The sequence below is a fragment of the Eleutherodactylus coqui genome, chromosome 9 (genome assembly GCF_035609145.1).
Source record: "Eleutherodactylus coqui strain aEleCoq1 chromosome 9, aEleCoq1.hap1, whole genome shotgun sequence".
Classification (NCBI taxonomy): domain Eukaryota; kingdom Metazoa; phylum Chordata; class Amphibia; order Anura; family Eleutherodactylidae; genus Eleutherodactylus; species Eleutherodactylus coqui.
Genome location: NC_089845.1, coordinates 46,132,441 through 46,148,464, shown reverse-complemented (window position 1 = coordinate 46,148,464; position 16,024 = coordinate 46,132,441). Strand labels below are relative to the sequence as shown.

At 42.7% G+C, this 16,024-nt stretch overlaps 1 protein-coding gene across 1 annotated transcript in view; it reads left to right on the top strand.

The window, feature by feature from the left end:
- The first annotated feature begins 15,157 nt into the window (after positions 1 to 15,157).
- The window catches only part of SLC35B3 (solute carrier family 35 member B3), a 38,799-nt gene continuing 37,932 nt past the window's right edge, over positions 15,158 to 16,024 (top strand). The window contains exon 1 of the mRNA XM_066579340.1: positions 15,158 to 15,325. Within this exon, the coding sequence (XP_066435437.1) occupies positions 15,189 to 15,325 (137 nt within the window). The 5' untranslated portion in view covers positions 15,158 to 15,188. The remainder of the gene's footprint in view (positions 15,326 to 16,024) is intronic.

Here is a 16,024-nt window from a genome sequence, read left to right as displayed (position 1 = left end):
CCAGGGGTTTATTGATATGTCGGTATTTTTCATCAGTCTTTTGTAAACCAAAACCAGGAGCGGGTTCAAAATAGGAAGAAATGCAAATCTTTCCATTTTACTTTCTCTCTATACGTTCCTCTCCTGGTTTGGCTTACTCTTAGGGCTCCTTCACACGAGGGTACGCGCATTTACACACCACATTTCTACGGAACGAACTATGCTGTTTTTGTGCGTGTATCGGCATACCCCACTGCACGTTTTATGCCCGCAGGACATGTTCATTCGCGTGCGGCAAACTAGAAGCACCGCTTGAAATAGCTAATTAGTTCCAGATGTGTTCTTTTTCAAGCAGAATTACGCAGTTTATCACACAGCTCCTTGCGTATTGCGCATGCATTCGTGCAACCCCACATTGACTTCTATGGGGAACTTTGGTGCGCAAATGCAAGGAAAAGTAGAGCATGCTGCGTTTTTTATTGTGCGATCGAAATGCATGCTCAAAATGCAGAAATGTGAGTGAACCCATTGAAGTCAATTCTCTGAATATTGCAAGTGTAAATTTTGTGTACGCAAATACGCCTGTTTAGAAGAGCCCCAATACCACATGGTTTTCAAGATCTCTGCTTGCAATCATTTAATAAGAACCGTCATTGTTTATTTCCAGTGTATGAAAAATCAGTCCTGATTAAACAGGCGCACAACGTGTTGCTACTCGCAATTATGATTACTGCGGTGTAACTTTAATGCGCCAGAAACCATGAAATGACTAGGACAGGGGAGGCGAGTATGTACTTAGTTTATTTTATTAATCAGACTTAAAAAAAAATCTGGGGTCCCGACTACTGTGCCGGACCCAGTAGCCCTGCCCCCTTTCTCTCCTGGGTCCCTGTGACTTTTGGTCCCCAAGGACACAGTAGGCCAGGTTTGCTGGGTGCTGGCGCCGGCCCTTGTTTCCCAGTGAGTGACTAATACACCATTATTAAAATATGTACAGTATATTGGCCTTTTCAAAATGATATTTTTCTATGAGGGAGAGAATTGTATAGTATGGGCGCCTGCACACGAGCGGAAATTCTGTGGCAGGATTTCCCGCGGAATTTCAGCCGCTGGAAGCCTGCATGGGATTGCGTTAACAAACGCAATCCTATGCAGACGGCCGCAGTTTGGCCGCGCGACATCTCACGCGGCAAACAGACCGCAGCATGTCCTATTTCAGTCACTCACCCGCCACCAGCTCCGGTCGGCGCATGTACCGGCTGCCCGGCAAGCCGGCACATCAAACAGCTGAAGCCGTGGTGCGCGGGTGAGTACGCACTGCTCTCTGCAGGGGCTCGGGTAGGGTCCCGCGGCGAGAATCCTTGCCGCCGGATCCGACCCGCCCATCTGCAGGCGGCCTATAAAAGAATTTTTAACACCAGATTTCACTTCATAAATCTCCTTCTCTGTTTCTATGTGGACTCGTATGTCCTTATAATGAGGTCGCTGACAGTTGCATCTCAGATAAACACATGTGGCACTGAGGATTAAGATGTCCCAAGCATGTCATACTTCTCTTTTATTCATAAGGCTCCACAATTAGGCCACTTTGCGTCACAGCATTACTGCTAATTATACTGGCCACCTCAGCGTTTTCCTATGGGCGAAAATATATGACAATCATTAACTAATGTAAAGATCATTACAAGCTGCATGCAACTTTTTCCTTCTTGAAGAAACATTTAGAGCTAGTGCAAGTAGTGAGGTTGACCCTTTAAGGACTAAGCACGGTAAAATTACAGCACTTGGTCCTGGGCTTTAATCCCAGCTGATAGCAGAAATACAGCGCAGGATTAAAGCTTCTGCTCCTGCAATCCTGTACTTTATTTTAGTGTAAATATACTAATATTGAAAATGAACAACTATATTTAGCTTTTTATCTCCAATAAAATTAAAGAGCGGGAAAAAAGTCAGTGAAGAAAGTAGCCCTAAATGTCAAGGAAAAAAAATGCAGCAACAATAATTTTAGTAGCTGAATAAAAAAATAGGGCAGTAAAACCACCACATGGGTAAAATCCCTAAAAATTGCCTGGTCCTTTAGGACCAAAACACCCCAGTGCTTAAGGAGTTAAAGGTGTTTTCCAAGTAATTTATTTTATATAATTTTTGGTCTCAGTGCCCAAAACTATATAAAATAAATACATTCAACGCAAAGTAGTCCGGCACGCGGTATCTGACAGGTGACATCACCCAGCCAGAAGGCCAGTGACGTCCTCTAAACCTGTCATGTGGGCTTCCAATGTAGAAGCCCCTTGCACGTTTACGGGACGTCATCAGCAACATCCCTTTCAGGCCTTCCATTGGCTGCAGCGGTCATGTGGGTAAACAACGTGACCGCTGCAGTGCTTGTAACCAAAAGACCACAGGATCGCTAGCGCATGGTCGGGGAGCGACACGGAAGGTCAGTATGTACTATTTTATATTATCAATCAGACTTTAAAATTAAAATCAGGGGTTCCAAGAAAAAGTCTTTAAGTCACAGTGAAACACTATTTTTGTCTTCTTCGGTAAAAATGTTAATACGTTTCTTTAATATTAACACTATAGATTATTACATACTAATGCTTCTTGCACATGGTGGTATTACAGCTCTAAATTATCATGGCGCGCCAATCTTGCCCATCTGCTGCTGGGGTCGTGGTTGGATGACGCTATGATCGCACTCACTTCTTTGCTCGCTCCCTGTACGGCATGTGTATGCTCTTGCCCTCTCTCTTCAAGGGTCAGCACGCAGTCCCCTATCCTGTCCCCCTCCAATCACAACACAACCCTAGCTGTATTAGCATCTTCCCATGGAGGATGCCTAAGCAATGAGTTCTCATCCCATTTGTGGTAAAGCCCCAGTTCATGTTTGTTCCCCAGTTCTGACCTCTGCCTGTTCCTGTACCTGTCAGACTTCTGTAATCCCTTACCCTAGCTACGTTCTTGGACTTCATTATTTACTTGCTGCCTGCCCTGACCTTTTCTTGGGTACTGTTATTGAGTTGTGCTGCCTGCCCTGACCATTATTATGGATAAGGCACTAGTCACACAATCAGGTACTGTGCCTCGGCCCTGAGTAGTGTCAACAGCCACATAACCAAGGCTATCCTTGCAAGTAATGCTTGGAGACCCCAGAGAGAAGACCAAATCTCACTTGGACGGATCAAGGGTGAAAACCAGGGTTCTCCAAGTGCTGCCTCCTTAGATAGCCCAGAGTCTAATCAGTGTGTCGGAAGGTGGATCAACATCCGTCTGCCTGACATATACATGAGATTCCAAAAAATGCTGAAAAATAGGAGTAGCATTCCCTATCTGAAGCAGTAAGACAGGACATGCAGGCACAGAGATACACATACTTTACACGTGTTACTACAGAGGCTCCACAGTTAGAACTACTGTAGAAGCTATATGGATAAGAAAAGACAGTAATTCCGATGTAAGAGCTTGTTGATGGCCCATAGGCATTTGTAGAGAGACTCAATCTCCATGCACAACATTACCCTAGCTAAAGTTACAGTAACAAAACCAAGTGGGTTATATTAATGCGTTGCCTATAATTTTATCCTTTTGTAGAGAACAGACATTTCTAATAACTATTGTGCTAATGTGGCTGCTTAAGTAGCATATTTATGCTTCTAAGTGGTCAAATTACATGCAGCCATAAAGTATTTCCAGCAGAAAAAAACAGAAAAAAGGTATTCTCTCTGCTTTAAGTCGCCTAATGATGGAAATTAGCTGGCAGTGGGAGTTTTTCCCACAGTGCTTCCAGTCTAGGGAACGGAAAGGGTATTGTTTATCCTTAAGGAGTGTAAGGAGACTTATAAGGCCATGCATGCTGCTCTAGGATATATGCATATATGGAACAATACCTTTGCAACGCCCCCTATTGGAAGGCAGCATTCCTACAAGCCAATGTCAGACTTTTTAAACAACAATGACTGAGAATTAGTTTCCTGGTTTTCTTGGTTCTGATGACCAATCAGAGACAGCGTTCAGCCATTGAATGACAGCTGAGTGCTGCCTCTGATTGGTCACAGGGCTGAGCCAATCAGAGGCAGCGCTTTCTGGAGGTGGGGATTTTTAAATCCCTGGCCACCAGAATATAGATGAAGACTGACAGGGGCGGGGAGAAGAGCCGGACAGGACTTCTAGGTAAGTAAAAAAAATTTTTTAACAGCTAAGCATGATTTTTGGGGTAAGATTTATATTTCCAGCCACGCCCTGAAAATCATTACTGCAGAGGTTGCCTTCATCCCTTGCCTTAAATGGGACGGCAGCAGCACCCATTGAAAGCAATGGGATGGAATCGTGGTCCTCTGCCACAGCTGTGATAGCTGGAGCAGGGGATTCTTTTATCCCCACGGGGAGTCCCATCATCACTGAACACTGTGACAGTGCTGTCACAGTGTTCAGTGATGAGATGACTTTGTGGAGCAGCTGCGCTTCTACAAGCACAGCTGCTCCAGTGAACAAGCATATGAAACTTTGCCTGTTGAAGGCCTGCAGACACTATTTTGGGCACATGTAAAAAAGCACGGAGTTTCGATCACACGCATTTTGCACATCCGTGGAGTGCACATTTTTTCCACACACAGGTGTGCAAAAAAGACCGCTCGTCTGGCCAAGCCCCTAGTTTGCGTGTTTAAAGCCATTCACAGAGGGTGCTGCTGCATGTGTGCAAAAAAACACACAGAAGTGATGGCAAGCAATGATCGGAATAAAATGCTCAGAATGACAAATAATCCCTAATTAGGGTGCGCTGTCTTCTTTTCCCTCCGTTGTACACAGGGTAACTCCCTTCTCCTCTCTATTTCCCAGCTGCCATAGAAGTCTATGGGAGCTTGCTGTATATCACACTAAAAAATAGGTCAAGACCTATCTTTACACATGCCATATAAAATATATGACCGAAAATAGTTGTGTATGTTCTATTTTTTTACATGCGTATATTTTATGCGGAAAAAAAACATTTGTCTGAATGAAGCCATTGAAATCCAATGCTTCACATGGTTGCATTTTAGGCTCGTTTTTTTTTTACACACGGAAATACTTGCACAAATCCAGACGAGTGAATAAGCCTTCAGGCTGAATAAAAAATATGGTCATACCCCCCAATGTTCATCCAGAGTAGGGCAAAAACCTCATGAGATAGAAGTCAATTTCTATCATTTTGAGGGGGAAAAATTGTTTCCAAACTTTAATCTGGCAATTAGAATGATCCCCGGATCACCGACCCTTCTTAATAATTAGTGACTATAACATGTAATATTGTTACATTGAAGAAAGGCCCCTCTTAAACCCATTTAGTGATTTTGCCATCACCACATCCTCAGGCAGAGAATTCCATAGTCTCACTGCTCTGACAGTAAAGAACCCCCTTCAATATCGGTGTAGAAGCCTTCTATCCTCTAGACGTAGAGGGCGCCCCCTTGTTACAGTCACAGTCCTGGGTCTAAACAGATCATGGGAGAGATCCCTGTCCAATGTGCACCATGACCGCTGGGTTCTCACCAGCCCCTCCCAGTAATCTGTCAACTTGATCTATAATGTGTCGAACTTGAGCGCCAGAAAGACAACACACTGTTCGATTATCGCAGTCTTTGTGGCAGATTGCCCTGTCTGTCCCTCTAATAATTAATAAAACAAACCAAAAATTGATGTTTTAACTGCTCTATTGCCTGAAATCTAACCATTAGTAACAGGGATGTATCTCATACCTTCTTGACTACTCATGTGCCTCCCTACTGTGATGCATGAGATGCATGCTTGACAGGGAAAGCATGATAAAATGCTACATCACTGAGTCATTGCCATGCTTTACTGTAGGCAGGGTGTTCTTTTAAACATATGCTTTATACTTCTTCCTCCAGATATACCTCTGATCCATTAGCACAAAGTGTGCCAGTTTTGTTTCATTACCCCACAGAACAGAAATCTCAAACTTCTGTAGCTTATTTACATGCTTTTGACGATACTGGAGCCAACTTGTCTTGTGCCTTTAGGTCAGTAGAGTTGTACATCTTGGAGTTTGGGCATGAAGACCTTTAGCATTTTGTGTCCACCTTACATGCAAATAGAAACCTCATTGCCTGCTTTTGCAGTCACTCGAGGGTTTTTGACCACTTGCCTCCTCAGGAATCTGGTGGCAGTAGGTGATAGCATTCTTTTTCTGCCACATCCAGGTGGTGTAGTCAGTGTTTCTTTAACTTTGAATTTGCAAACAATGCTTCCAACCATATCTCTAGGAATATTCTGTGCCTTTACTATCTTTTTTGTATAATTTTCCGTTTGTGCAAGGCATTGATCTCCACTTGACTTAACAATCTTTCTAACATGCAATCAAACATCACAGCCAACAAAGCCCTAGCCTGTTGAGGTATTTGATGTTTTTAACTTCAAGCATACCTGGCACAACTAATGATACCCTTGATTAGTTGCATCAGATGTGCTTGAGACATTTGATTTCTAAAGGTGCACTTTTAGTCTCAAACAACTGTATTGGATGTTTAGCAATACAAAGCAGGCTGTAAAGCCAATAGATTTCCCTTGTAGGAAGTACTCCAATATAAAATAAGTCCTTCCTCCCGGGGCAGTATCCTTTTGCTGCCAGTGCTTCACACGCAGCTTACCACCTCCGATCGCACAGTCATAGTGCCAGCACAACCTGTCCACTGCATGAGGCCTTATTTATGTAGGATATGGGGCATTTTAAAACTTCTTTTTGTAAATTATACTACTCTACTGGGGACAAAGAGGGATACACTTCGAAAGGTCATCATTATATGACCTAGAGCAGTGTGGGATATAACATTATGACAAGTTCCCTTTAAGGCTGACTGTTGATGCATGTATATTGTGTTTAATGCAAATTTTTGCAAATTTAATATTTTTAATGAACTGTTTATATGACTTACTATACAGAGCCCTGGTGATTGAAGAATCTGTGAGATGGGCAGTTTAACACAGAGCAAACTACAGAATGAATGTACACTTAAAAACAACTCCCCCATCCCCCCACAATACATACACAACTTTATTGCTTAACCTCCATTTTGAAAAAGACCAACATTGTACAATTCTTTGATTTTATTAATCTTGATGTGCCTCATTATAATGACATTAAATTCTAATTCTCTAACAGCAGCAATTTACTTCCACTGGATATAAAATGAACAAACTTGATTGTCTATCTTGATATAGCACTTAAACACTGTGCATTGTCTTAATAGCACTTTTTACCTTAATTTGCTGTTTATTGTTGGCAACTGACCAAAATCCATTTAATAACATAGTTGAAAAAAACATCCTGAGTGGCAAAATTTTGTGCATGCGTTTGTTTTTCTCTAACAAAACATTGAAACCCCCAGCTAAATATGGTGCAGGTTCCCCTCACGCCACCAAGATAGACGCCTTAGGCACGTGCCCTCAAATTCCCTGTTATAAATACGGCTCTGGCCATTAACTGGATGAAGTAGACTTGGTCTGCAACAGTGTTTAGGTGGTACTGTAGCTGTTAAAGTAGCATCCAAATGAATGGCAGGAGACAAGGTTGTCCAATAGAACATTGTCCAGAACATTGCACTGCCTCTGCTGGCTTGTCTTCTTCCCATAGTGCATCCTGGTGCTAGCTCTTCCTCAGGTAAGTGACGAACATGCACCCAGCCATCTATATGATGTAGAAGAAAATGTGATTCTATAGCCCAGACCACATATTCCCATTTCCACCATGGTCCAGTTCTGACACTTGCATACAGGTGCGTAGCTAAAGGCTCAGGGGCCAGGGTGCAAAAGTTCAGCTTGCCACCTCCCTCGTACCCATACCTAAATCGTGCTGCATACAGCTGCAAAATAAATTTCCATACATGCTCTAGCCCTTTGGCATAATCTTTCCAACATGACTCATTTCCTGCACTACATAAAAATTTGTTTGCAGCCCCTTAGGCCACTCTCTCACACACACACACCGCTTTTTACCACTATTAGGGCTCGTACCCACTTTCGTTTTTTTAAAGCTGTGATATCGCTGCGTTTTTTTTACGTGATTGTCAATGGGAATTTCTAATGTTAAAAACTCATCGCACAAAAATCGCAGAGCACAAACTTGCGACACATTTTTAACATTAGAAAGTCCCATTGACAATCACGTTAAAAAGACGCAGCAATATCGCAGCATTAAAAAATGCACGTTGGTGGGAGCCCTTAGTGCAACGTCCCAAGTACTGTGCTAACCGCAGTACAATGCTCCCATTGATTTTAATGGAATTACTCAGACCTGAGCTCGAACGCGGTGATTCTAACGCCACAATTTTTGAGAGCTGTCCATTCTATTTTTGTGTTTTTGAGTTTTCTAATGCACCTATCACAATGATGGGGTACATTAAAAAGTGCTGTACCATGTGTTCAAAAACGCCACTTGAAATTACGCTAAAAATGCCATGAATTTGAGCTGTGTTTTCTGAACACATGTGTGAGAGTGGCCTTAGGGTGTGTTCATGTTTTCCATTGTACTTTTGAACCACAATTAAGAAAAACACATTAAAAAAAACTGCATGCAGTATTCAAAGACCACAAACATTTTTCCGAAACTGCATACACTACTAAAAACCCCATGTATTTTTGATGCATTTTTTAATTGTGTGTAAAGTGTGCAATTATATACAGTATATACAGGGAAATGAGATAATGTCCATTTACACTGGACAAATGTCGGGCAAACAATGCCCGACACTTGTCCCTATGTTTCCTCGCTCCCATGCTCCTGCAAGGGAGCTAGCAGAGCTGTCTCGCTCACGCAGCAGCCAGCAGGGGGGCAGGGCAGTGCAGGAGATTTCTGTCCTCTGGCTCCCCCGCCCTTCTCCATTGTTATAACACAGCAGCTGTTCACTACTGAACGGTCGCTGTTTAAACTAAGCGATGAGCTCATCGTTTATTCAGGATAAAAGATGAGCGATGAAGCTCATAGCTCAGTTTAAACAGCAGCCATTCAGTAGTGAACAGCCGCTGTGTTATAACAATGGAGAAGGGCGGGGGAGCCAGAGGAGAGAAATCTCCTGCACTTCCCCGCCCTCCGTGGGCGTGACAGCTCTGCTAGCTCTCTTCCAGGAGCAGGGTAGCAAGAAAACACAGGGACAAGTGTCGGGCATCGTTTGCTCGACATTCGTCCTGTGTAAATGGATTTATAGATATGAGAGAGAGAAATAGATATGAGAGATAGATAGATAGATAGATAGATAGATAGATAGATAGATAGATAGATAGATAGATAGATAGATATGAGATAGATATAAGATAGATAGATAGATAGATAGGAGATAGATAGATAGATAGATAGATAGATAGATAGATAGATAGATAGATAGATAGATAGATAGATAGATAGATTGATAGATAGATAGATATGAGAGAGATAGATAGATAGATAGATATGAGAGAGATAGATAGATAGATAGATAGATAGATAGATAGATAGATAGATAGATAGATAGATAGAAGATAGATAGATAGGAGATAGATAGATAGAAGATAGATAGGAGATAGATAGATAGATATGAGAGAGATAGATAGATAGATAGATAGATAGATAGATAGATAGAAGATAGATATGATAGATAGATAGATAGATAGATAGATAGATAGATAGATAGATAGATAGATAGATAGATAGATAGATAGATATGAGAGAGAGAGATAGATAGATATGAGAGAGAAAGGGCTAATGCCCACGTACGAATTTAACTGCGGTTCCTGCAGTGTAAATCTGCAACGGAATTCTGCTGCTACTAGGTTCTATTGAACCTAATAGCTCAATGCTCACATGCATGATTCTGGATTTCCACCCGCGGGAAAAAAATCGTTCTAATTCACCGCATTTTTTTCGACATGGGAGGTCTCCGTTAATTTAGTATTAATGGAGACTTCTGGATTTCCGCTGCGGATTACGTGATTTTAAACACGGTACTTCCGTGGCGGAAATTCGCGGGCGTATCCTGGTCCATCCTAGGGCATGAAGCCATAGTTAGAGAGATAGATGCATAGATAGAGATAGATAAATATAGAGAGAGATATGAGAGACCAATATAAGATAGATATGAGAGAGAGATATTTGAGACAGAGATATGAGAGAGATGTGAGAGACATAGACAGATAGAGATATATAGATAGATATGAGAGAGAGAGATATTAGAGACATATAAGAGAGAGATTACAGACATATGAGAAACAGAGATATTAGAGACATATGCAAGATATAGATATGAGACATAGTGTTATGGTTGTGTTTCTGGGACTTGTGGTTCTACACGTTCTCTTGTGCACACCTTCACAGGTAGGGGTTAATTGAGCTGCCTGGGGGTGGTATGCTCCACCAGCCAATCCCCCTGGTCTGCTGCAGATAAATACCAGCAAACTCTTGTGAGAGATTGCTGGTCATTTTAGTTCTTCACTGTTAATCCCACTCAGAGGTGGTGTTTGCATGCTTGTCTGAGTGTCCCTGTCTCCTTCCGTGAAGACGGTCTGGACACGCGCTGTCCCTCCCCTTCTTGTATTCTGGGGTGCGTGCAGTGTGTAGTGTGTGGTACAGTGAGCACACAGGTGCAGGCGCCCGCAGGTTTCTCCCTATCCCTGAGCAGGTGCGGCCTCCAGACATCTGACGTCCCATGTGTGTGTCAGATGGGTGATGCCTGACACTGCTCCATATGTCAGCACGGTGGCTGACTCTGTATTCCCCTAGCGTGAGGACACTTGGACTGGCTATGGTGGACCATCTGTATGCATGTGACCTCTGGGTGGGGATCTTGTTATATGTTGTATGCACAACCTGGTATGTAGGTGTGAACAGTGACGTGTGTTATGTCTGTGCAAGTGGCCAGACATGTGCTCTTGTGCAGTCCTGTTCTGTGTTCAGTGTGTGTGTGAACAGTGTCGTGTCCAACCATGTGTGTTTAAAGCATCTTCTACAAGTTCCTGATCAGGGAAAGCCAGGTCCCAGATGAAGACAGTGGGGCTGAACTTATTGGGACAAGCACCCTGCTTTTAGGCAGGGGTAGCCCACTTTACCTGATTAGTAAGGGACAGGGGTCCTTCCATCATTGCCTGGAGAGGTGCAATTGGTCCTTGCAAATACTACGTGTGAGTCTTTGCAGTTTTAAATGGACATATTTCCGTCCGTTCTGAGGAGCGGCACTTTTGTGCACAAAGCAGACGTAACACATGGATATGAAAAACATAGATATCCAGGGGCCTGGACCACTTCTTTGTGTAAGGAGAGCAGCAGGGCACACAGACACGGCTGCTGTACAGCAGGAGCAGCACAATGACATCATCATCCTGCTCTGCTCTGCTTAAGCTTTCTCCAGCTGGTCACACTGTGATTGCTGTGGTGCGGTCAACAGTGTGACCAGCCGGTAATGCACTGAATGTGCATTTGTATATGGCTGAGGGCAGCCTCTAAGCCCCCTCAAGGCAGGGACCCGATCGCCATTGCAAACCCTGATGGTACGCCTATGCTTGTAGGAGCCTTTAGTAGTGGACTGGGGCAACAGTGTCATTCTGAGCAGTCTGTGCTTACACAACCTCATACATGGCAAGCTGCAATGTATTGTATGTTCTGATACATTTCTATCACGGTCAGAAGTAACTTTTTCAGGAATTTGTGCTACAATAGCTTTTCTTTGCGATTAAACCAGATGAGCTAACCTTTGCTTCCCACATACATTGGGCCATGGGCATTTGTAACCCTTTTTCTGGTAAATCAGTTGTCCTTCATTTGACCACTTCTGATAAGTACTAACCACTACTCTGAACAACCCACCATACCTGCTGTTTTGCAGATGCTCTAACCCAGTCTTCTAGCCATTAAAATTTGGCATTCGACAAGAGTTACTCACTTCCTGGTACTTGTCCATTTTTCTTACTTCAAGAATTGACATTTCTGTTTTTGCTTCACCCTTTGAGGACAGAATCAATATTCATTTTTTCACCCGTGCCTTCCAAGATCCATAACTCTTTTATTTTCAGACAACATAGCTGCATAAAGCCTTGCTTTTTGCGAGACATCATTTAATGTGCAATGTAACATTCTGAAAAACATTTAAAAAACTTAAGTGAGGTAAAATTGAAAATATCAGACTTTTTTTTTTGGGGGGGGGGGTTAATTTTATGGCCTTCACTGTGCAGTAAAAATTAAATGTTAACTACTTTGTGGGTCAGTACAATTATGATAATACCAAATTTATATAGTTTATATTATGTTTTACTACTTAAAAAAAACTGCTCTTTGCTCGGCATGCTGACACCCATAATGACTTTGCCATTCCGATGGAACTGTGTGAGGGCTTGCTTCTTGTGGGGTGTGCTATAGCTTTTAGTGGCACCTTTTCCTATTCCATTTTTTCTCAGTCGTGGAGGTGATAAATATTTTTTATTGGTTTTACCGGATGTGGGGATACCGAGTATGGTTGGCTTTATCGTTTACATTTTTATGCACAAGATGGAAAAATGTTTTATTCAAAACTATGGTGTGTGCATATACAATACTGTGAAATAGGTTCGGGTGGGTGTGGAAAAAATGCTGCAAAGTAAGAATGGCTTTAAGGATAGAAGTGTTAATAGTCTAATTTTGTCAATTAACAAAATGCAAAGTGAATGAACAAAAGACAAATCTAAATCAAATCAATATTTGGTGTGGTCGCCCTTTGCCTGCAAAACATCATCAATTCTTCTAGGTACACTTTTTGGGCTTTTGTAGGATTATAGTCATGTGTATGATTATCCAATTATACCAAACAGGTGATCATGATCACCATTTTCATATTTATGTTGAAATATAGTCATTAACTGAAGCAGAAATGGCTGTGTAGGAGAGTAAAAACAGGCGAAGAACAGCTACAAAGGAGAGGTTGTGGAAGACAGTTTACCATAGCAAAACTAAGCAGAGCAAGACACAAGCTAGTTATACTGCATCACCAAGGTTTCATAAATCTCCGACATCATGGTTACTTCCCTTCAAAATCATGAGACGTACTGCAATGCCATCAGCTCAGAACTGGCAGAAACCATCGAGACCCAGGTATACCCATTGATTGTTTGGAGAAGTCCATCCAGAAGTGGTCTTAAAGGGATAGTTGTGGCCAAAAAGCCATACCTTTGACATAGACACAAGTCCAAGCAGCTCAACTATACAGGAAAACAGGAAGTGGGGTGCAGAAAAAATGGCAGCTGCTGTTCTGGACTGATGAGTCAACATTTGAAATATTTGACTGTAACAGAAGGCAGTTTGTTTGCTGAAGGACTGGAGAGCCGTACAATTATGAGTGTCTGCAGAAAACAGTGTTACATGGTGGACGTTCCTTGCAAGTTTGGGAATACATTTCAACAAATGAAGTTGGTTAGGAATAATGGTAAGAAATAAAGGCAAATACGTATCAATCATGCAATACCATCAGCGAGGCGTCTAGCTCCAAATTTATTCTGCAGCAGGACAAAAAATCCAAACATAACAGCCAACGTCATTAGAACTATCTTCAGCATAAAGAAGAACAAGGAGTCCTGGAAGTGATGATGTAGTGGCCCAGAGTTAACTTGGCTCCTACATAAGTATGAGTGTGTTTGTCTTGTGCCTATGTGTTGTCTGTGTCTTCTATATTGCATGAATTGCACCTCTGCAGCACTGAATGGGTTACTGCCTGGGTTATGTCTGAAAAATGTATCTTGTTGTATGCTATGTGACCTTGTTTCATATATGTGTTTGCAAGAGGTTCTGCAAGTTACTTAGTGTAAGGTGCAGAGTCTGTGAGTTAGTCTTCTTGCAGAAGAGAGAGTGGAGACTTTAAGTGATTAGGAGAATTTGTGCCTCGTCTTACAAGGGACCCCAGGATAGAAGAGGCTGAGCAATTGCCTTGTGTGTGCCCTGGGCCCAATTCACCCAGGCCTTCCTGATATTGACCTGGAGGACTGAGAGTGCTATTGACCTGGAGGACTGAGAGAGTGAGAGGAACCGCAATGGCCGGAAACAGAGCCCGCAGATAGCTTGGACTGTGGATTAGTCTGTCATCCTGTGATTTGTCCCTGTCACACTACTAATTGTGCCTGCACCAGTGTCCCGATGGTTGATGTGCAGAGTTTGGACTGTTAACTGTTATTTCAAGTAAACAAGCTTAACTGACCATTTCCTGTTCAGCTCTGAAATGTTATCCCTGTGCCTGGACTCTTTATTAACAACGTCTGGATTAACCGCAGAGGACGGAACAGTGGCGTCACCCGTGACTAAAGGAGTTTGAGGTAAACTGCTACTAGGGTTTTCCTATGTGAAACTCCCCCAGCAGTAACTTGGACGAGTCCCGTGCTACCTGACAGGGGAGGAAATGGTAGAGCCCCGTGACAAGGCCTCAATCTACCCTGCTATCTCCTCGGCTGTGGGCCCACTCCTCGGATGCTGCAATGATACTCATACCAAGCTCAACACCCTGGGAGACCTACATGATAGGTACTGGTAGCAGTCATGAGTGCACGGTTTTCCCTCGATTCTGTTATGCACAAATCCCTCACCAAAGCAGGGGTCTTAGGCGTTACAGAACTGGGTTATTTCTACTGAACTGTGTTAAATATGGTGCCCTCTTTAGCACAAGGCATTGCATCGTTAGTTAACAGGATGATGTCATGGCTAGATGTTTATTACGGTTGTTATGGCGCAGCAAAGCACTGTGTAATATAAAAGTAAAGACTCATATTGAGTAAAATTGCATATTTTGAGTTATATATATCGAAGTTTTCACAAGTGGTTGCCACTTTATGGCTCACACGGGCATCTTTGGCCCATGTATTTCACGTGTATTTTTCCCATGTGGTCACAGAGTCTGCAGCCAATAACAGAGCTCAGTGATTGATCAAAGATTCTGGATTGGCTGTTACTACTTGGACAACCACTTAGGCAATGCACTTCACCTGCCAGTGGTTTTACGGTTATGGCTGATCAGTATATAAAAGGCTTCTGTATTCAGGTCACGACAAAAATTATAGCTGATATTCCGGTTCCTCCCTTTCTAACGCTCATTTGGTTCTGTATATATTCATATATGCAGCAATTATCTGATAATCTTCTGAGCTTCTGCCAATCAACAGCCAAGGTGAGCACACGGGGCTGCAGTCTACAAGCATGTAGAAAGGTGCATGTAAAGGTGCAAAGAACGAGCATGAGAAAAAGGCATAAAGATAAAGTGATCAGCTGGAGACTTATTGTAGGAAGAAAAAGTACTTTACACAAGAAACATCTTCAAGACATGAAAGCAGGTTTTATTTCATCCCTCATCTCTGAGGGAAGGACATTGAGGTACGTGAATACTTTTTAGGGGTTGAAGGCAAATGTTCCCTTGGCAGCGCCTCCTGCAATCATGCAGCAGGGAAATAAAACTGTGGATTCAGCCCACACTCATCCATTGTGTGTCCATCTTTAAGAATTACCCACACTTACAGGTGAATACGCTGAAAAGTAGCAGTATTTCTGGCCATTATATGACATGTATCCTGCAGTTTTCCCCTCTGTAGGCTGTATATCTATTTCTCAGTCTACTCTGAGCTGGTGGGTGTATCCTAGCTACGATGATATTGTCTCCCATACATTGCACAGCAGGATTTATTTTTCTGTCTCTGCAGAACACTCTGTAGCCTCCCCTTCACCATGCAATACACTGCGCCCCGTCACAGGCCACCCTATAGTGAGCATCCAGCCACTGCTGGAGTGATTTGGAATACATGGCTAATTCCTGGTCAAAATCTTTCAGACGCTTTGAAAGTATTTTCTATTGCTTTCAATGGCAAACCTTGCATTCACGCGCAAATCGCACAGCATGCAAAATGTTTTTGGGCTCATTGGAAACAATGGACTAGGCGTATAAAGGGAACGCCCAAAGATAGGACATGCGATTTTTTTTTCCCAGCACAGCGATGCAGGAAAAATATTGCTCATGTATATGACCCCATTTAAAAGAATAGGGTTCATATTTCTGCGTCTCGCAACCTCCAAATTTTC